At 41.3% G+C, this 21,759-nt stretch overlaps 1 protein-coding gene across 3 annotated transcripts in view; it reads right to left on the bottom strand.

The window, feature by feature from the left end:
• Nucleotides 1–21,759, bottom strand: part of dmd (dystrophin) — a 1,415,828-nt gene that overhangs the window by 233,878 nt on the left and 1,160,191 nt on the right. For all 3 annotated transcript variants that reach the window (XM_052015085.1, XM_052015086.1, XM_052015087.1), the window contains exon 55: nucleotides 20,700–20,854. In XM_052015085.1, the coding sequence (XP_051871045.1) occupies nucleotides 20,700–20,854 (155 nt within the window). The remainder of the gene's footprint in view (nucleotides 1–20,699; nucleotides 20,855–21,759) is intronic.

Genomic DNA, 21,759 nt, shown 5'->3' with positions numbered 1-21,759 from the left:
AGCAGAGTTTTGCAGCTTTTCTGCTTTTTCTATTATTTTACCCAGATGATAGTTATTAGCTTGCATCTGATGCTCTGATATTATTTTGCTGTCTCAAATGAGTAGGCATGTCCTGTTATCTGAGTCTTGCTGCATGGATTTATTCAGAATTGTGAATAGAACTGAACAGTGTCAGCAAAGATTATTATGACAGGAAGGTTTTTGATGAAGCACCTGGGACATTGCCTTGAGGAACTACAGTGATGTCCAGGGGCTGAGGCCATTGATCTCCAGCAACCACAACTATTTCTTTTGTGCAAGGTTTGACAACAACCAGTGGAGCACTTTTGCCGATTGACTTATCAGGAATCCTGGATGACACACTTTGTTAAAAATTGCCTTGATGTCAAGAGCAGTACCTCTTGTCTCATCACTAGAGATTCACTCTTTGGTTCATGTTTGGACCAAGGCTGTGCTGAGAGATAGAGTAAATCAGCAGGGAAACAGGCACTTCGGCTCAACTGGTCCATGCCAACCATGGTGCTAGTCCCAAACTCATCCCATTTGCCTGCATTTGGCCCATATCCCTCGAAATCCCTCCTATCCATGTATTTATCCAAATATCTTTAAAATATTGTTATCGTACCTGCCTCAAACACCTTCTCTGGCAGCTCATTCCATATACGCACCACCCTCTGCGTGAAGAAGTTGCTCTTCAGGTCCCTTTCAAGTCTTTCACCTCTCACCTTAAACCTACGCACTCTAGTTTTTAGTTCCCCTTCCCTGGGAAAAATACTATGTATGTTCACCCTATCTACGCCCCTCATGATCTTGTACTCCTCTGTAAGGTCACCTTCAATCTCCCACATTCCAAGGGATAAAATCCTAGCCTGCCCATCTTCTCCCTGTAATTCAGTCTGAGTCCTGGCAGCATCCTTCATAAATCTTCTCTGTACTCTTTCCAGTTTAATGATGTCTTTCCCACAAGAGAGCGACCAAAACTGTACACAATACTCCAAAGTCTTGTACAACTGCAACAAAACATCCCAGCTCCTATATTTAATGCCCTCGTTGTTGAAGGCCAACATGCCAAACACCTTCTTCACCACCCTATCTACCTGAGACGCCACTTTTAGCAGCCTATCTACTTGTACTTCTGGGTCCCTCTGATCTACAACACTCCCCAGGGCCTGACCACTCACTGTACGAGTCCTACCCTGGTTTGACTTCCCAAAATGCAACACTTCACACTTACCTAAATTGAAAGCTATTTGCCAATCCTCGGCCCACTTACCTAGATGATCAAGATCTCACAGTAATTTTTGATAACTTTTCTCACTGTCTATGATACTGAGGTTTGGAGCAATGTGGTTCTGGCAAAACCCAGACTTTGAGTGGATGTGCGTACACAATGGGTGGGGGGAATTGACTGTGGAGAGGTCAGACAGGGACCACGGAAGTGGGGGAAGGAAGGTGGAGATAAATCACAAGGGGGTTATCATTGAGATGGTAAGGAGTTACGACTTAATCAGGAGGGGAGAATTTGTTTGATTTAGAGGTCTGGGGTGGGGAGAAGAATGTGCGAAATTGCACTCTCACTTCTCCTACTCTAGAATCTGTGCCAGAAAGGAATTTACCTGTTGGATCCAGCCATCCTCACCTGCTTCCATTTGCCATGTGACCCAAACCCAAGAAACCTCATCCATGAGGTTAAGTTAAAGTACCATTAAAATCTGAACCACGCAGGTGAGTTATGACATTGTAATTCGGAACTTACCAAGATCATTGGTCACCCACTCCCCCACCCTATCCACTCTTTGTCAAGGGAAGTGAATGGTGTGGGAGGCAGCTTGGAGTAATTTTCCTATTTTCGAATTTTAAATCTCCCCTCCACAGCTTGTGGGTTAAGACAGCAAAGCATATTCTTAGGCAAATATTTTTTTTGCCACATAACATTTTCCAAACTACCAGATGATGTTTGCACATGGGTGAAGAACCTGCTTTTTTGTCACAGATCTAACAATATCCAAGATGCAAATTAAATAAAAGTGAAGGTATTGGAAAAGGGTTTACAACAGATTAGATACTTCACAAACAGGTCTCTGGACAGAGAAATTTCAAAGAAGCATATTGGGCCAAGACTACATATTCTACATTTGGCTTGTGACAGAGGGTGAGGCATTTCCTAAAATCAAAGCTTGTTCCGATAACTCACTCATTCATAACAATAAATATGAAAGATGAAGATCTTTGTTACTTAACATAAATAGGAAATGGTTTCCTGTCTGATTGAAATTTGTAGAATGCATACCCACCACTTGCCAAAGGATCTATAATTTAATTATATAAGTTAAAATGCTACAGCAGTTTCAATTAAGACAAATGATTCCAGTCCTCATACAGTGAACTTGTACATAAACTGCTAGTTGCAGTACAAAATAAATCTACATTAGGATAATCTATTTAGTCACAAGATAAAACAGATATATTTGTTTCTAAACAGGACGGAGCTCTGCTCCCATTTTAATAAAGTTGCTACATGAAATTGGTCTCAGAAGTCTTAATCCAGTATCTCAAAACCGTAAAGTTGCATGGAACTCAAGGTTCAATGCAAATTGAGTGTAAACTGATATTACTGAAGACCATAAGTAGGTATGGGAGTTCTGTAACTGTGATCAAGTCACATTGTTGAGGTCATGGAGCAGGTGCTTTATTCTACTTCTGGTAGTGTCATACCTGATTTGTGAAGCACTAGGTGCTGCATAAAGTGGAAAAGAATCATTTCCTTAAAGTCATTCAACTCACACAAAATTCACTCAAAACTTACATTACCAAGTACACAAAGAACTTAAATTGCAAACAAACGCTGTAACTTGTTTGAATACTTACCCTTCCCCTGAAACAGAAGCTATGTTAATCTTTTATTTCTTCCTGCAGTATTCAAATAGTGGTGAAAGGTAGAAAATGTCAAGCTTGCAGGTAAATCACATTGTTCATTGTATTGAACACTTCCAACCAAGCTGGATGTATACAGCTCTGCTCATTATACATAATGAAGTCCAAATGCCAGTGAAGTACTCCCAGTATTTTTAATGGAGCACCAATGAAGATTGCCACAAATGAGTGAAGCAAATTTATCTTACTACTATTTCCCCTATGATGACATGGTGATGACCCAGACAGTAGACTCTGAAAAAGGATTTAATTACACCAAGGCACAAATGTTACATGTTCAAGTCACTGGAGATGGTCATAATGTGTGGGACAGACACTATGGGTCTGTTTAAACTGTTCTCACTTTTCCTGTTTCTATGGAATGAATAGAGAGAGCAACCAGATATACTTATTGAAATGGTTTGCAGTGATGTCATTTTCATTTTCAGATTTGGATTGATTGCAAATTAAGCAATTTAATTTCAGTTAGCCACAAATATAGACTAAATTGGAGTCAGCTATATTAGTGTAAGTCAAGCTGCAGCAATATTTGTGTAAGCTATTTGTCCCCAAGGGAGGTGCCTGTTAATATCCAATTTTACTGTTAGGTTTGATACCGATCTCTGAGACAAGACTTGAACAGTTTTCTGTTTGCCTTTGCAGAAAGTAGAATTGTGCACAGCACAGTTCATTTTGAAACATTGGAAATAAGTGCAGGCATTAAACTAAATGTTGTTAAATTTGAACATAGATATATGGCTCTCATGAGTGACTGAAAAAATCAGTATTTTGTGTATTGAAATGGACATAGCTGGTGTCCATTACTGGTCTAGAACTACAGCCAAGGAATATGTCACATTGGAGGCTTGCAAGTTGAGCCATATAGTTTAAAGGATTCTTTCTGAGTGAAAATATCAAATATGATATTTTAACATCGATTAATTCACATTGTGGAGACAATCATACTGTAATACTTCAGGCAAGAGGATTATTACATTTATATGTGCTTGGGAGATCTTCCATAAAGTAAGTTTGGAGCACAGGGAACAGCATGGTGCTTTGGATGCACTGCTGATGTTTGACAAACTTAAGGACATTGCTGCTGGTTTCAGGGGATGAGGAAATGAGATGTAGTCCTGAAATCGGGAAAAGATGGGGAGCAGGTGAATATTTAAAAGAGAAATGATTTGAGAATTTATTGGGAGACTGCTACTTTTAATTTATCAATTATGAAAAGATAAAAGAATTTCTGATAATAGTTAACACTAAAAGCTATTTTTGTTCTATGAGTCAAAACTTATTAAGTGGTCCATGGCAGAATATAACTTCCCCCCATGACACGTTGACCCAACAATCACAATGGGATGAAAAGAAAATTCCAAGACAAACATTCCAGGCAATTAATTCAATTATGTCCCTTTTCTCACTGATGCTTACAAGCTGAAAGCCCTTAGCTTTAACCAGAGTTATTTAGGCAAACACACAGTGAACACAAGAACAAAAGGACGCAGGTGCAAGAGTCAGCCATCCTCCCTTCAAGCCTGCTTCACCATGGCTTAAGATCATGGCTGATCATCTACCTTGAGTGCCATTTTCCAGCTCTATTCCCATATCCCCTTCATTCATCTGGTCTGTCAAGCCCTTTAAGAATTTTGTACATTTTGAATGAGATTTCCTCTTATTATTCTAAGCTGTAGATAGTACAGTTCCAGTGTGCTAATCTCCTCATATGGCAAACTCATCTTCACAACACTCTTTGGGTTTTCTTAGGTAGAAGACGAACACTGTACATACTGTTCCAAGTGTGATCTCAACAAGGCCCTATACAATTGCAATTGCCTTTACTTCTGTTTTCAAATCCCCCCCGAAATAAAGGCTACAATTGACTTCTTTAATCACTTGCTGCATTTGCATGTTGGTCTTAAGGGATTTGTGTACAAGCACTCCTAGGTCCCTTTGAACAGCACCACGACCTAATCCCTCACCACTTAACAAACACTCTGCTTTTCTGTTTTGTGTGCCAAAGCGGATCATCTCAGAGCTTCAGATATTATATCCCATTTCCCATGTTTCTCGCCCACCACCTTCTCAATATCACCTTAAAACTTCGTACATTCTGCTCTGCACTCACAGTTTAGTATCGTCAGCAAACTTGGAAATATAACAATGTGGTCTCCTCAGTCAAATTGTTGATAGAGATTGTGAATAGCTGGGGTTCAAGAAACGATCCCTATGGTATTCCACTGGTCACAGTCTGCCAACCTAAAAATGATCCATTAGTGCCCAGTCTTTGATTTCTGTTCAAGAACCAACTCTTAATCCATGTCAGTTTATTACCTCGAATTCCATGTGCTCTCAAGACCTTACTGAATACCTTTCAAAAATCCAAATACACCACATTCACTGGATCTCCTTTCATCTGTCCTCCCTGGCCCATTCTCAAGACCTTCCAGCTGATAGTCAAACATGAAATTTCTTTCATAAACCCATGTTAACTCTATCCAATCCTATTGTTTATTTCAAGGTGTTTTGTTATCCCATCCTTCGTTATAGAATCCTGCACTTTCTGACCAAATGAGACCGATAGGTCAGTTGTTCCCTGTCTTCTCTGTCCTGCCTTCTTTAGGATATGGGATCAGATTTACAACCCTGCAATCCACAGAAACAAATAAAGAATACGTAGAACTTTGGAAGATGACAACCCAAGCAAAGACTATGCCTGAAGCCTTCTCCTTAGAAATGCTGGGACGCAAGTCATTGGCTTCTTGGAAATTATCTTGACATCACTAATCTCACCAGTTCCTCCTCCTCGCTAGACTGGTGAATCTCCAATATAACTGGCATGTTTTGGGATTTTCTTCCATGAAGACAGACACAAAGTAACTGTTTAACATCTCTGCCATTTCCTTATTTTCCATTATAAATTCCATTGTTTCTGTCTGCAAGTGGCCCACACTTGCCTTTTCTTTTTCACGTATCAATAAAAGCCATTGTGGGCCACTTTTATATTGCTGGCCAGTCTATTCTTACATTCCGTCTTGGCTTTTTCTGTCAATTTCTTGGTCTTCCTTTACTGTATTCTAAAACGTTTCCAATCCTCAGGTTCACTGGGTTTTTGTGTCAAAAAAGGAAAATATATTTTTTGTAATATATATATCATTTCTTTCCACTACCGATCCACCATCATATCTTTCAACGGATTGTCCCGATCAATGATAGCCAAATCTCCTCCCAACTCTTCAGAGTTTCCTTTGCTTAGATTTCAGACCCAACTTTTGCACTGAACTCTGTCACTTTCAAATTGAGTGCTTCCAGAAACAAGCAGATTAAGGAAAAGCTGAGGAAAATCAAATTTGTGAACTCAAGGGGAAGGCAGTTTCTTCTGTACAAAAAGTAAGCTTAACCTGAGATTTGATTCACAAGTGACTGCACTCCACTGATTGTGTTGTGCGGCAGAGTGTTTGAAAATGTCACAGGTCCCAGAAATAGGCACAATGAAATCTGAGATGCTGAGAGTGCATTCTCTTGACCAACAGTGATTTAAAACAAGAATTTTATTATAACAGCATGCCACCCTCTCAATGGGAAACATGCATGATTTTTAAAGAATAAAATACTATTTCAGGTTAACAGTGTCAAGATCACAGTGCATGGACTTGTTGTTAAGTATTCTATGACACCTGGAGCGTTTCTCCTACATTCCAAAAATAAGTGCAGGAATTATTTCTTGGCTCTGGCTGCCTTAGCACAGAGAACACCCATTCGTGAATTGAAGAAGTAAATGAAGGCAATTTGAGCTTTTTGTATTTTAAGGAACAGACAGATACGAGGAGAAAATTCACAAACACAATCTAAAGTCAAATATTTTGTTTCAATGTAATGAACTCAAAAACTAGCATTTGATGTAGAAACTGCTAGTGGCCAGAGGAAATGCAAATTAAATGAATGAAATGTACTTCAGTGGCTTAATATCAAAAATACATTTGAGGTGTGCTGCTTTATCATCTGACTTTTGAAAAATTAAAATTATCAACCAATCTGCAGATTCCCACCTTAATGTGGACATCGCCAGATAAAAACAAAATTAGCTTACTTCCTGACTAAATCAATCTTGAATTACACCTGGTCAGTACCATCAATGCTGGCCAATCAACACCTCACTGGACACACCATGTGTTGGACCGGGATTGGCTGGACAGTCCAGCATATCAATTGGGCTTGAATCAGCTCCTGCTGTGTCCTGCTAACTCGCCCTGCACCCCACCCAGTTTGCAACAACCCACACCACCAATGCCGCACAGCCAAGACCTCTGCATTCACACTGATGGTCAGGTCAGAGAGAGTTGAGTGGAAAAAGAAAGCACAAACAAGCACTAGGGTTTGGAGTGGGACCAGATGGCAAAGTCAAATCAGGCCTGCCTCATGCCCGATTTTCACACCCAAATAGCCATGATGTCATACGTTTATCAGGGAATGGACCAGAAGACCAAAAATTAAGGACTGTGATCTTCCCAGCTACCATCAGTTGTTGCAAGGTCACCCAAGATAACAAAGCTCTTTTTGGCTGAATCTGCAGATAGCTGATGCGCTCCACGAATAGAAATGCTTACATTTAGTGTCTTTCAAGTCCCTTACAAGCCCAAATTTTTACCACAAAGTGCTTTTTAGCCTTTGAAATACTTGTAAATGAAAAGCAAACAAAAAAAATTGCAGATGCTGGAAATCTGAAATAAAAGTACTTAATTTTTGTTGCTCTTGCAAAATAGGGAGAGTCGTCGTCAATTAGCACACAGAGAGATTGACAAACAGCAAGTGACAATGCCCAGAAAATCTGTAATGATAAATGAGGGGAAATTATTTACCAGGAAACCTGAGGTATCTGCCCCTCTCTTTAGAATAATTATGAGGAGCAGACCTCACCTGATCGATGACACCTCCCACGTTTTGTTCAGTACAGATTTTGTGCCCGGAGTTCAGAGTAGGAACTTGCTCCCTTAGAGGTGAGGTTGGGAACAAATAAGACATGACTAACTTCATATGTCGGATTAATAATAAGATACAACAGCTGCAATTGGAGCATCGACTAACAAACAACTTTTTTTTTCAAGCAATGAAATAGGATGGGCCAAATGGGCCAGATTCTCATTTCTCTTCAGTGATATGAACCCCACTTTTAACGGCCCTGACCACCTCACCCTCTTGTCCAAATTGATCAATGCCTGGTCACAAGACAAAATCATTCTGTCTAATCTTCATCACCTTCAGACTCAGTTCGTGTCGCTCGTCACTTTTGGGAATACAATTCAGGCCGCATCTCACTCCCTTATCCCCAAGAGGCCGAGGAAAGAACTGACATTTGTTGGCAGGGTGGCAGTAACATCATTCACAGCCTCAAAACCGTCAACATGATTTTTGAGCTACTATTTCACTTTGTGCTTTTCTTGCCTGCCAAAGAAGAACCCCACGAGGAGGAAAGTCAAGAAGAGTGACATAAGTGACTATTTTATGCAAAGCTGGAGGTGCCACTGCTTTCAGGCAGGAGTTGGATTTTATTCATCTAACCAACACCCAGTGAGCCAGGAAGAGCCTTACACACAACTCACTGACCTCTTGTTCAGCCTTGGTCTTTCGCCTCATAAGTGGACCATAACATCAGTGTATTATACAGTTGGCTTGGACTTTGCAGAGAAACCTTGGCATTTGCCTATGAACTCTTGACATATCCCTGCCTAACTCTGAACAACTCACTGAGCTCATCAATTTCATCAACTTTGCCTCCAACTTCCACCCTGTCCTCAGATTCACTTGGTCCATCTCCGACACCTCTCTCCCCTTTCTGGATCTCTCTGTCTCCATCTCCGGAGACAGATTAACCACAGTCATCTTCTGCAAACCAACTGACTCCCACAGTTACCTTGACTACACCTCTTCCCACCATGTCACTTGTAAGGACGCCATTCCCTTCTCCCAGTTCTTCTTCCTCCGCCGCATCTGATCCCAAGATGAGGCTTTCCATTCTAGGACATCAGAGATGTGCTCCTTTATCAGTAACTGGGATTTCCCTTCCATCACCATGAATGCTGCTCTTACGTGAATCTCCTCCACTTCCCACATGTCCGCCCTCACCCCCTCCCCCTGCCGACATAACAGGGACAGGGTTCCTCTTGTCCTCACCTACCACCCCACGAGCCTCCGTATCCAACACATCATTCTCTGCAACTTCCGCCACCTCAAATGGGATCTTACCACCAGGAACATCTTCCCCACACCTCCCCTCTTTGCTTTCCGTAGGGACCGCTCTCTCTGCGACTCCCTTGTCCACTCATCCCTCCCCACTGATAACCCCCTGGCACTTATGCCTGCAACCGCACCAAGTGCTACACCTGTCTCTACACCTCCTCCCTCACCACCACTCAGGGTCCCAAACAATCCTTCTAGATGAGGCAGCATTTCACCCATGAATCCTAGGGTGTCATTTATTGCATCTAGTGCGACCTCCTGTATGTTGGTGAAACCCGACGTAGATTGGGTGACCGCTTCGTCGAGCACCTTCGCTCTGTCCGCCGCAACGGCCAGGACCTCCCGGCGACCACCCATTTCAATTCCACATCCCACTCCCGTACTGACACGTCTATCCATGGCCTCCTCTAGTGACACGTTGAGGCCAGACACAGGTTGGAGGAACAACATCTCATGTTCCGCTTTGGGGGTTTCTAACCTGATGACCTCAACATCGATTTCTCTAACTTCTGGTAACCCCACCCCTTCTTTTTCTTCCCCCCCCCCAACTCCTTTGTCTTCCCTTATTCCTGTGGCTCTCTTCCTCTTCCTTGATGACCTGCCCATCTCCTCTCCTCCCCTCCTCCATCCTTTATTCCATGGTCCACTGCCCTCTCCCACTGGATTCCATCTTCTTCAGCCCTTCGCCTCTTCCACCTTATCACCTCTCAGCTTAGAACGTCTTCTCCCCCTCCTCCACCCACCTACTTTCCCCCCCCTCACCTGGACTTGCCTATCACCTGAACTCGTCTATCCCCTGCCTGCATGTGCTCCTCCCCTCCCCCCACCTTATTCTGGCTTCTATCCTCCTACTTTCCAGTCCTGATGAAGGGTCTCGGCCCGAAATGTCAACTGTTTATTTCCCTCCATGGATGCTGCCTAACCTGCTGAGTTCCTCCAGCACTTTTTGTGTATTGCTCCAGATATTATTCTAGCATCTGCAGAATTTTTTGTGTCTCTGAGCAACTTGACATTTCCTGAGCTTGCAGTCAGTAACTGACCACTCATTTCTCCCTATGTACTTCAATGCTCAATTGCTGACTGTGAAGTTGCAGTAATTCCCAAACAAGATATGGTGAGTAGTTTGCATAAACATCAAGGATAACAAATAGAAATGGGAGTGGGCTATGCATCCCCTCGAGCCTGCTCCACCATTCAATAAACTCAAGGCTAATCTGATCTCAACCTCAACTTCTGCCTGTTCCCCACAACAATTGACTCCCAAATTCCATCTGTTTCAGCCTTGGGTACATTTGTTGGTTCTACCTTCATGACTCTTTTGAGGGAGAGAATTCCGAAGGTTCATGATCATCTGAGTGAAGAAAGTCCTTCTCTCTCTCTCTTAAAAGGGTGACACCTTACTCTGCAACTATGCCTCTTACTTTCAGATACCCCATGAGGGAAACCATCCTGTCAGCATCTATATTGGCAAGCCTTCTCATAATCATTTGTGTTTAAGTAAGATCAACTCTCATTCTTCTCAACTCCAATGGGAAAAGTCCGAATTTGCTGAACCTTTCCTCACAAGACAACCTCTTCACTCCAGTAATCAACCTGCTAAACTTTCCCTGAACCTCTCCCGTGCTAGTGTATTACTCCTTAAAAATGGAATGTGCACCAAAACTGTGTACATTATTCCAGCAGCAGTCTCACCAATCTCCTGCACAGGTGTAGCATAACCTCTTGACTTTTGTACCCCATCTCTCTTGGGGAGAAAAAAAGGCACATTCCGTTTGCCTTCCTAATTCTGAGCTCTACCAGCATGCTAAACCTCTGTCTCTCATATACAAGGACAAAGGCAAAGCTATGAAGATACGGGTGAAAAATTGGACAGACTGAAACTTGAATGCATCATCTTTACACTCAATATTTTAAAATGCAGTCGACGCTCTGAATGCATAAACAGATGACCTCTTCACAGCTTTGAGGTTGACCTGCATTAAAGTGCATGGGTGCTTGAAATGCTGCTATGATTTTGGCTGTATCTCTGATAGCTTTTTAAATTTCTGACACAATTGCACACAAAATAATTTTCCAAACGTGTAGAATGGATTGGTACAGATGTCATTGCTTTTAACGTTCTGATAAAATGCAATAACTTCTAACTCTTGGAATGTAAACTCTGAAATAAGTTGACTCTGCTCTTGGCAGCATCATTTGCAGTTTCTCATACATTGACTTGACCTTAAGGTAAAAGAAAATCCCTTTGGTGAGCAAGCTTAGCACTCTGGCAAATGATGCTACCTCTCACATATGTTCCCTCTCAGAAGCAGGACATACTTAATAATCAAGATCATGTAGTTATGTAAGGATAGAAGATAGGAGAAATAAGTTTACAAAATGGTAGCATAAATGATATGCTAACATGAGAAGATGAGATAACACGAGCTAAGCTTTCAGGTACCATGAGTTTGGAAATGATAGCCAAACAGTTCAATGGTTGCTCCAGAACTCACCTGTGATTCCTTCCTTCAAAGGTATGTAGTCACCCCTGTCAGTAGTTTTGAGCACAGCTGCAACAGTTAAATGACCAAATACAAAAGTCCTTTCTACATAAATTTTGTGGAACATGATTTTGCAAAGTTATTCATCTGAGGCAAAATTTCTCTTTCAAGATTTGTTGTGCTAAGAATTTATTGCTTAATGGAAGTTATAAATAGGGAGATTGCTTTGATCTATATGATCAAAGCAAAATGAGCTCAAAGACTTCTGTGCAATAACTGCGCTCCATGAACATAAGTGAATGGCCATGAAAAGACCAGGACGATCTCTCTCATGCTTGACTATATTATATGCAACTTACTTTCCCAGCCATTGTGAATTATTTGACAGGGGGAGGATGATGGGTGTTCCCCATCATTTGTGGTTCCCTAAAATGGATGAGTTAACCATAATTCCTACACCCTACCCACTTGTGCTTGAATAGAAGCCAGTCGTTTGGGATCACTGACTAAAATAAGGGAGCAGCCTTCCATTTTATTTTTCTGGAATAATGTTCTTAGGCAATGTAAATTTTCCTTCAATAGCCTTTCTGATTTTCTGTGTGATTCTTTAGCAAGATCACTCCACTGCATTCAAAATTTATGGATTCATTAATATTCAAACTCCATGTGATATAAAGCTGGTCTTTCTTACAAGGTCAGTATAATGAATTCTAGATTAAAGCAAATAAATCAATGTTTAGATGGTATCATCTATTTCATACAGCAGATGCAGTAAGATATTTTGTTAACTTTATGGTTGTGTTGGGCACCTCTTTGAAATGGAGTACCATTGCAAGTCATTGTTCCTGACAGTTACCAAGCAATTTTACAGCACATAAGACATTATTTTTTAGTTTGTATTGACATCAATATTGACAACAACTTGGCTATATTTTAGAAGGGAAACATGTCATAATGTAAAAACGCATGTCCTTATAATTTGCCATTTCCTTGCCTGAAAGGGAGGGATTAGTAAGTATATTTGTTGGCACTTTAATGAACCAATATCAAAACTAAAAACACTTCCAGATTTGGATTCCACAGACGAGCAATGAATGGGTTTAGGACTGGAGAGTCTAACCGCCTACCAGGTGGAGTGAGGGAGGTGGTGTATATGGAAATTGAAGGCCTACAGAAGCTGAAAGGGATGTTACAATACTTCCCACCACAAGGATTTGCAGCTCCTGTAGATAAAAGAAAAGACTCAAAGGAGGTTACATGCAATAGCTTCTGACAGGCAGTGGAGATCTTGATGGTAAGATGTCATATCTCTTTCAACTTGGATGGGTGCCTCGTTTCACTAAGTAAAGATTTGATTCAGTGAATAAAGACCCCTGTGATTTCACCTGAAAATGGAGTTAGTTACATGGGTTTATCAACATAAACCTCTCATTATGAGAGTGAGGATCACAGTCTGGGAAAATGTCCTGTGAAAAATGCATCTCCCACTGGTAATCCGAAATACGCACACAGTGGCATCAGCATGAATGCCAGCATATACATGTTTATTGTTCACAAACAGGATGAAACTCTCAGCCATATTTCTTTGCTCCAGTGGGCGGAGACAGAAACCACTGCAAAGCTTGAGGGAAAACTGCAGGTTAACATTTTAAGTGGAAGAAAATATGGGGTTACAACAAGTAAGTGATGCAGTGGATTTAGTGCTATATTGCCTTTGTAAAAGGTTAAATAGCACTGTACGCCTCTTTTGATTGTGTAATTATACTGTAGGCTGGAAAATGAATGGTCCATTTTGCAGTTGCTGGAACAGGTGTTAGTTGAGGATAGAAAGTGCACATTTCTTTGGATTGTTAACAGGAGAGACATACAGAGGGAACTAACATTTAGGACTCATTAAGCAGATCTTGCCAGATGGGTGGAAAATATTCAGCTGAAGTGAGCTCATCAATGTGAACCTCACATTTTCCCACAACACCGAATGCAGTCCTCACTCAGCAATAAGATTAGAACCATGAATCAAGCAACGATAAAATACCTTGTAATGCCTACTCGGCCTTCAAAAAACATGAAACTTTGTCCATCTCTGTTAAACAAATATTTGTGGTTATCGCATGTGAGCTACAAAGCAGATGTGCAATGCATTGCCTGAGTCATAAAGGAGATCATCTCCAACATACAACTGAGGAAACGGGATGTGGCCTCGCACAGTGGTGGAGTGGAATCGTCTAACACTTAGTTAAGGCTACATGTTTTACGACGAAGAGCAGGGCAACAAGCAGGCCATCTACAATGGCCTGATCTCTGGAGAATCCTGCAACTGAGAAAAACCCAATGGAGCAGAACTTAACTTGTGCTGGTTGGAACGTCCATGCACTTGCTTCAGTTCTCCAGGGAGATCCCTCAGAAATTTTGAGGGCTGCACTTCATTACGTCATTTCCATAATCCTGCCCATCTGTACACACTGTTCAAAAGTTCACCAACAGCTCAAAAGTCAGGGGTGATGGGTTGCCAGAGAGGCAACCTCACCATGTCCATCCTGGAGTCAAACTGGAACTGTTCTCTATGGGGTTGAGATCAGACTGATAAAGATGTGTACCATATTTTAATGCGTAGTAATTGATTGGGCCGAGAGGGGGTGGTGAGGTAAGCTGCCACAAGCAGCATTTGTGCTCATTCCAAAATTCCAATCCCACAAAAATGTAAATGAAAACATACCAGTGCTAAAATATGTCATCATCCATTTACATATTGCTTGCTGGGCCTCTTGATGTCTGGCACTATTGGATGAAGCATGTGGAAAGTATAGGTCATCTATTGATACTCACTGAATTGTGTCTGAAGCTAACATTGTACAAGTCAATATTAGAGTAATGCTCACACCTGAAGCAGGAGGGGTAACGGTCCTAACATGCAGAGGCCCCAACTGATGCCAGCTGCCATCGAATTAGGAACTGGATTGCAAATGAAGTATATGATTCTCAGAGCTACTGCCATTCTATTTCTGGCTCAAAATCACCTCTGTTGTTCATTTCCACAAATATGGCTATAAAGCGATGGACATAGTTTCCCTCTAAAGTAAGCCATCAGCCACCTGCTTCATGCTGACAGAGAATACAACTTGCCTGAAGTTGTTACTGACATCTCCTGTGGCACTTGGAAAAAAGGCCAAGAGCTTCAGAGCCGCAGCAACCTTTAGTGGAATAAGCTTCTCCTTGAGTTAAGGTGTGTCGAGCAAAGGTTCAGCAGATTGCATTACTGCAGGGATGCTATACTACGCCAGGAAGGCAGTGACAGTGAAATGCAAGTGCAGCTGGCCAGGCTTGTATGTTGTTTGGGAGAGGAAAGGTGGATCTAAGGAGGCCTCTAATAGAGACACCTACGTAACACTATTGTTTATTAACTGCAGCTGCACCTTCAGTACTATAATTCCAAGCAAACTCATCTCCAAACTCCTCGACCTGGGGCTCAACACCTCCCTTTGCAACTGCCTGACCAACAGACCACAATCAGTAAGGATAGGCAGCAACACCTCCGCCATGATTATCCTCAACACTGGTGTCCCACAAGGCTGTGTCCTCAGCCCCCTACTCTACTCCCTATACACTCACAAATGTGTGGCCAGACAGGAAGAAAATGGAGATCCTAATGCCAGAGTGTCATGACAACAAGCTTTCCCTTAGTGTCAGCAAAACAAGAGTTGGTCAATGACTTCAGGAAGCAGGGCAGTGCACATGTTCCTGTTTACATCAATGGTGCTGAGGTTGAGATAGTTGAGCGCTTCAAGTTCACTGCTTGGTATGGCAACTGCTCTGCCTGAGTCTGCAAGAAACTGCAGAGAGTTGTGGACACAGCTCAGCACATTAAGAAACCAGCCTCCCTCTGTGGACTCAGTCAACACTTCTTGCTGCCTCGATAAAGCAGCCAACATAATCAAAGACCCAACCCACCCCAGATATTCTGTCTTCTCCCCCGCACCCCCCCCCCCCCCCCCATTGAGCAGGAGATACAAAAGCCTGAAAACACGTACCACCAGGCTCAAGGACAGCTTTTATCCCACTGTTATAAGACTATTGAATAGACCTCTTGTACAATAAGATGGACTCTTGACCTCACAGTCTACCTCATCATGGCCTTGCACCTTATTATCTGCCTGCACTGCACTTTCTCAGCAACTGTAAGACTATATTCTGCATTCTGTTACTGTTTTTCCCTTGTACTACCTCAATGTACTGATGTGATGAAATGATCTGTATGGATGACATGCAAAACAAAGTTTTTCACTGTACCTCGGTACATGTGACAATAACAAACCAATTTACCAATAACCTACACCTGAAGCAGAATTTCTATTCCTTCCCTTGTAGCGACTCACCACACCGGCATCGACCTGGCTCCCGACATCGCGACGTCGTCAGAGGCCCCGATCCAAGATGGCGCGGGGCCCTCCTTCTTCCCCAGCGTTGGGCTGGGAAAGCCCGCGTGCGGGAAGGTCAGGTGACATGCGCGTGACGTCAGCATGGGAACTGTAGCGCGGGAATTGCTCAGCTATTAAAGGCGCACCGCGCCCCGGTCGGCATTCGACCTTTGATTTCGAAACAAGCAACTCTGTGTCTTCATTTGGTAGTGTGTAGCTAGCCGCTACACCCTCATTCCCCTTCTCCACGTAAGGCAAATATATTCCTGGGGGAACCATGTTGAATAAAGTTTGGACTATTTGTAAAACTGACCTCACAAAATGATTGTCACTTCCTAATTCATGCTCAGATGCCTGCAATTATTAGCGAAACTACATGATGTAGTTAAAAAATCGTAATATTGCAAGGTTACATTGTGGAACAATTTAAGTACAGATGGAAGGCATTTCCCTTGTGGCTGCTTGCTTAATCATTCCTGGAAAGCATCTCAACGCATCTTCTGGGCCTTCCCTTGTCAGCAGTGACTGTGGTTCTTCGTTATTACTGATAGTTTCATTGAGAAAGGAATAGTTGGAAACAGTGAGTGCGCTGAAAACATAAGCTACTGCTTTGCTAAATGGCAAGTCCCTCCAACAGATCAAGAGAAATACCATCTATCATAGTTATCACACAGTCTCTTCAACTGTTATTTTGTTGGCATTCTACTGAACAAAGTAAATTAGGGTGGGTACAAAAAGACACCAAAAGAGCTTGTATTTTATAGAAAAAATCCCAAAAACCTTCATTTCCAGTGGTGAATCAATGAATTAAAAGCAGTTATGAGCATAATTAATTACAGTTTTGCTCTGATTTTAGCATATGCATGTTTGAGTTGTTACTGATGAACATATTTAATTCTGAGATTCATAACTGAATTTGCATATTTGAAATAAAATTGTTGCTAGAAAATAAACTAAATCTGTCTCGTTGGTGAAATAAGACAGTTCACATGAAATAGTACTACATACAGAAATCAAACTGGTGTCAATTAACAGCCCTAGGAAAATAAGTATGAAGCCAGTTACAAATAACCATTTAAGTGCAAAACAATAATCTCAGCCAAAAACAAATCGGTAGGGAACAACCTTGGCCAACTGAGAATCGCAATCTTTTTCACTTTATGGATGAAGTGAGATGCTAACTCACTCGAGCTGAATAACATTTAAAGTCACTTCGGAGGCAGAGATGAGAAAAATAGCCTTTCATTACACAGATATAACATATGAAATAAAATGTGTCCATTTGCAACCAGAAGATTTATGTAAAAAATACAGCAGACAAGATAATTGTCTTGCTTGCAGATTAAAGATCTCAATTTTGATTTAACTTGCCACACTTATGTTTATCATAACTTGGGACAAAAATGAGTGTGACGACACTAGACACTCTTCTCAAAACTGCAGAATTACTGGAGTTCTAGCATATATTTTTATTTCATAAAAATTACAAGCAAGTTACACCCATCCATTGATAAGTTAGTGGTAAATTATCTGTCTTGTCAGAATCTGATTGCATTATCCAACCATCTCTCACAACATCCTGACCTGGAAAGACAATGAGTCTTTATTGTCACTGTATCTATATCCTGGGACCAAACAATACCAGGCGTCCCTTCACCTGAAGGGCTGCAGGGGTTTAAAGAGGCTGCTCACAACCACCTCTTTAAGGACAACTGAGCACAGGCAATAAATGCTGGCCTCACCCCTAATGACCAGATCCCAAAAAAATGTGCAAAGAAAAACAGGGTTGTGAAATGAGGAATTAATCAAACAACTTTCCTTTAATTACCTATTTTTCAATCATGTTTTCACTTCCTTATGGATATTACATTGGTATGGGGAGGGTGGTGTAGAGGTCACAGGAACTACAAGGCATCATATCTTTACAAGAGCATAAATGTGGACCCATAACTCTTTTTCTATTCCTCATTTTCTCGCAAGCTTGTAATTCTTTTTATCACAGGGGCTGCTGCAGCTGGGAAAACTATCCCCAATTAACAGCCAGGAAAGCAGTTAGGTTAACTGGCAAATGCAAGTTACTCCTTTGTGCAGGCTATGGGTAAAAGGGATCACGGTGGAATTGATGGGCAATTGTAAGTGAAAATAAATTATGTTAGTGCAGGCAAGCAAGGAGGTGGTTTATGGGACTAATGGGATTGGTCTCCTTGGAGCCAGCATGGATTAGATGGGCAGAAGAGCCTCCTTCTGTGCTGTTATTAGTACAAGAAGGAACAAGACTGAAAAAGGAAGAAGTGGGTACTGTTTTCAGCAGTGATTAGCGAGTCACCCAAAGTCATAGTGAATATGACCTTTCTTGCTCTCAGAACACTTCAAGTATCTTGCTATTAAGAATTAAAGCTGGCCCTGTTCAGTTAAGGTATCTGTGTTTCATCAGAAAAGAAAGAAAGTTGACAACATTTCAAAGAACAAAGAATGAAGAAGGCATGGAGCTTGATGGATGTTGTTGGAATCAAAATAACAGGCAAATAAAGGTTATGTGAAACAGGACTATGAAATAAGAACATAGAAGTATGGTTGGCTGTGACAAAACGTGAACCGTCAGAAGGATGTGTTTATCCCAACAGACTGCTGTTAAACATACTGCAACAACATAGAAGGTGAAAGCAAATATAGCATGAAGCATCTTGAGGACACTTAGAAGGTGCCACTCCACAAGATCAAAAGTATTGGCTGGCCATTCAAGGTGGCAAAGCTGTTGAGGTAGCAGGAAAGGGCAGTCAGGCTGAAGGTTTAGGTTGGTCAACAGTAAAAGGAAACAACTTTAAGATGATGCACAAAAAGCAACATGAGTGATTCTGACCACGTATTGAGGCTACTTCCCTCAAAAGCAGAACTGAATAGAATAAAAATTCTTCCACTTTTTTCCCTATGTGTATACTGAATACGTTGAGCACAGTTTCACCAGATGTAATACTGAGAAGGTGCGTGACCTTGAACAGAATTTCCTTTTAGACTTGGGAAATAGTTACGGTTGGGATTGAACAGAAGTTATTTCCCTAAATCTAGCATATTGACTCACTGTTATGAGTCTGCAATGCAGCTTAATCCAAATCCATCAGCAGCAACATCTGAAGTCTGAATTGGTCCGGGAGGAAAGAAAGGATGACCTTGAATCAAACTGGCAAAGTAACTGCAGGCAGGAAGAAAGCCCAGATAAAATCAGGCCTTGCAGCAAAGGGGACTCTTCTCTTTCTTGGAAGTGGAGAGTCACCTGTTTTTTCCCACATACATCAAATTGGAGGCAGCAGAAAACAAGTAGGTTTAATCATAAGGATAAATGAGCATAAAACAAGAAAGAATTATATTCCTAAGATATGTAAGGCTCAGTGCATCTGTGTTTGAAGTACTTTTCTGAGATTTCCTCCTTGTCTATGCAAAAGGATGACAAGTTTCCAGAAAGACTGCAGAGAAAGGTGAACAGAATGATACAGTGCTTAAGCATTCTTGGTCCTTGAGGATCAAATAGTCAAAGCTTTTTTACTTTACAGAAGCACAGACTCGAGGTTTGGTGGGCTGGGGAGGCAGTCAGGGGAATGACTGCAATTGTCGTATTCTGCAAACAAGATGGTACACTTGCTTTATGCGTGGTTATTCCATTCACTATCTACTTGTGACATCCAATGGTTTCATTTCGGTGTGGTTTTAACCCAGAGGTTTTATTTCCTGCTCTTGTGTAATACATTTGTCTAAAGTTCTTCTCTAATGTGGTTATTAACCAACATATTTTATAAACACTGATACCTGCATTAAAATAGTCCATGTGGATTAGGAAAGAGTTCCATGTGAATGATTAAGCAAGCTACAAGCAGAGGAAACTAATTCCCCCTCCTTCAACCACGATATACTTTCTTACGTCTGCAAAATTAAGAAAAACTATTTTATGGAATAATTATAAACCTGTAAGTCTTTAGCATGTTGCTTTTTCCTTTAATTTGCACATGGATGAAAATATACCCAGCTGTCTTTTGCTTACAGAAAGAGCCTATCATCCCAACAAATCTATTCCCCGGACCAAAGAAATTGAACACGTAACTCACAACTTATTGCCATTTACCTTCCAGTCTGTAAATTGCAAGGCTGTACAATATCCACAAATGAAACACTTGTATGACAAAAGGCATCCAATTAACATCTCAACAGGACACTCTGGGCACAGGCACCAGGGTTTGAATGGCTTTCGCTTGCAGTTTCAGTGTCAACAACTTTATAAACAGAAAGCAACCTCAGTCAAAAATTCACATCGACCTGGAAACTATGGTTATGTGATCAAAGCACAAGACGCAATCCAAGTGAATTGCAAGTTATTTGAGCAACAGAAGCCTGACATGTTATTTGGCAACCTCTATTATAGCCCATTTTGAATTGATAAATTCTCTGATTTGTGGCAGGAATCTGAAACAATAGTCTTTAAGTGGTAAATGTCTAACAGATGTCAAGGTCTATGCATAATGCTCTTACTTGCAAGTATCTAAATTGTCTTCGGTATAAGAATGAATCTGTAACCTCCCATCATCCCCCATCCTGCAAGACGAGCAAGGCTTGATATTACCCTTGGAATGTATAAAACTGAGATACTGCTGCAGATTACCTTTTATTCACAGCTGCCCATGAAACATTAACGTTGTCGGCCATCATTTCCACCTTCGAGGTATTATCCGTTGAGTAATCCCGCAGAAGCTTGCGTGCAAGGTCATTAGCCATGTCCACATTTATCTGCCACTGTCGCAACTCCCTGATCAATTGCTGAAAACCAGAAATAACAGAACATTTCTGATATTGCTCAAGGAGAAAGTTCTGAAAACAAGTGAGGAGAAGGAATTGCATTCATCATTTACAATTTAAATTACTTTTGAAGTTGTGTGTTCCCCAGCCGGGTGTGATAGGGCCTAGTTCTATGGGTAAGCTGTTTCTGTGGCCTACTTTAAAAAAAAGGGACAAAAATTATATCACTAAAATCACTGAGGTTTTCCCAGTGCTCTAAGGAGCGGGTTCCTTTTGTTGCAATGCTAATTTTGCAGTGATTGCAAGACCAGGTTTAACAATTACCTTATTTCCAATCTTTTCACACATCATTTTTTCCCTATTCATGTGCATGTATAATTCTCTTCAGTCCAAGCACGGAACTGGAAAAGAATAGATGGGCCACTGAATCAGTGAATTATCCATCTCGAGCACAAGCTTTCTTGCACTCACTGTTTCTTTGATATGTCTCCATGGTACAATGCTGTAAAATGCACAGCTGTTACATCCATGCTGTTCATTGCTGACAACATGTGAAATTGAAAGGATATTTCGATCTGCTTTCTACACAAAATAATTGCCTCTTTCCCCACCCCTATATAAAAATAAATCTGTTATATGCAGCACTGTGGCTATTTCTGTGTGCTCAACAAATGTTCTTGATTGTTGGTTTCAAAGAGCTACTTCCACCACCATCAGTGTTGCCAGTTACATTCCTATGTAAAATTCTGCAGCCAACAACAGGTCTTTGTTTCTTGAACCTCAAAGCTCCCCTGGTTAGCCCTCTGTGAACTTTATCCAGAAAGTTTGTTTCTGTATTGGTCTCACACGTTCCCACCTCTGTAGCCTCCAGCAACACCAAATTCTCCTTTATGTTTTGCCTGGACCTACAGGGAGGAAATTTGCTC

The sequence above is a fragment of the Pristis pectinata genome, chromosome 4 (genome assembly GCF_009764475.1).
Source record: "Pristis pectinata isolate sPriPec2 chromosome 4, sPriPec2.1.pri, whole genome shotgun sequence".
Taxonomy (NCBI): Eukaryota; Metazoa; Chordata; class Chondrichthyes; order Rhinopristiformes; family Pristidae; genus Pristis; species Pristis pectinata.
This window is presented reverse-complemented; position numbering and strand designations above follow the sequence as displayed.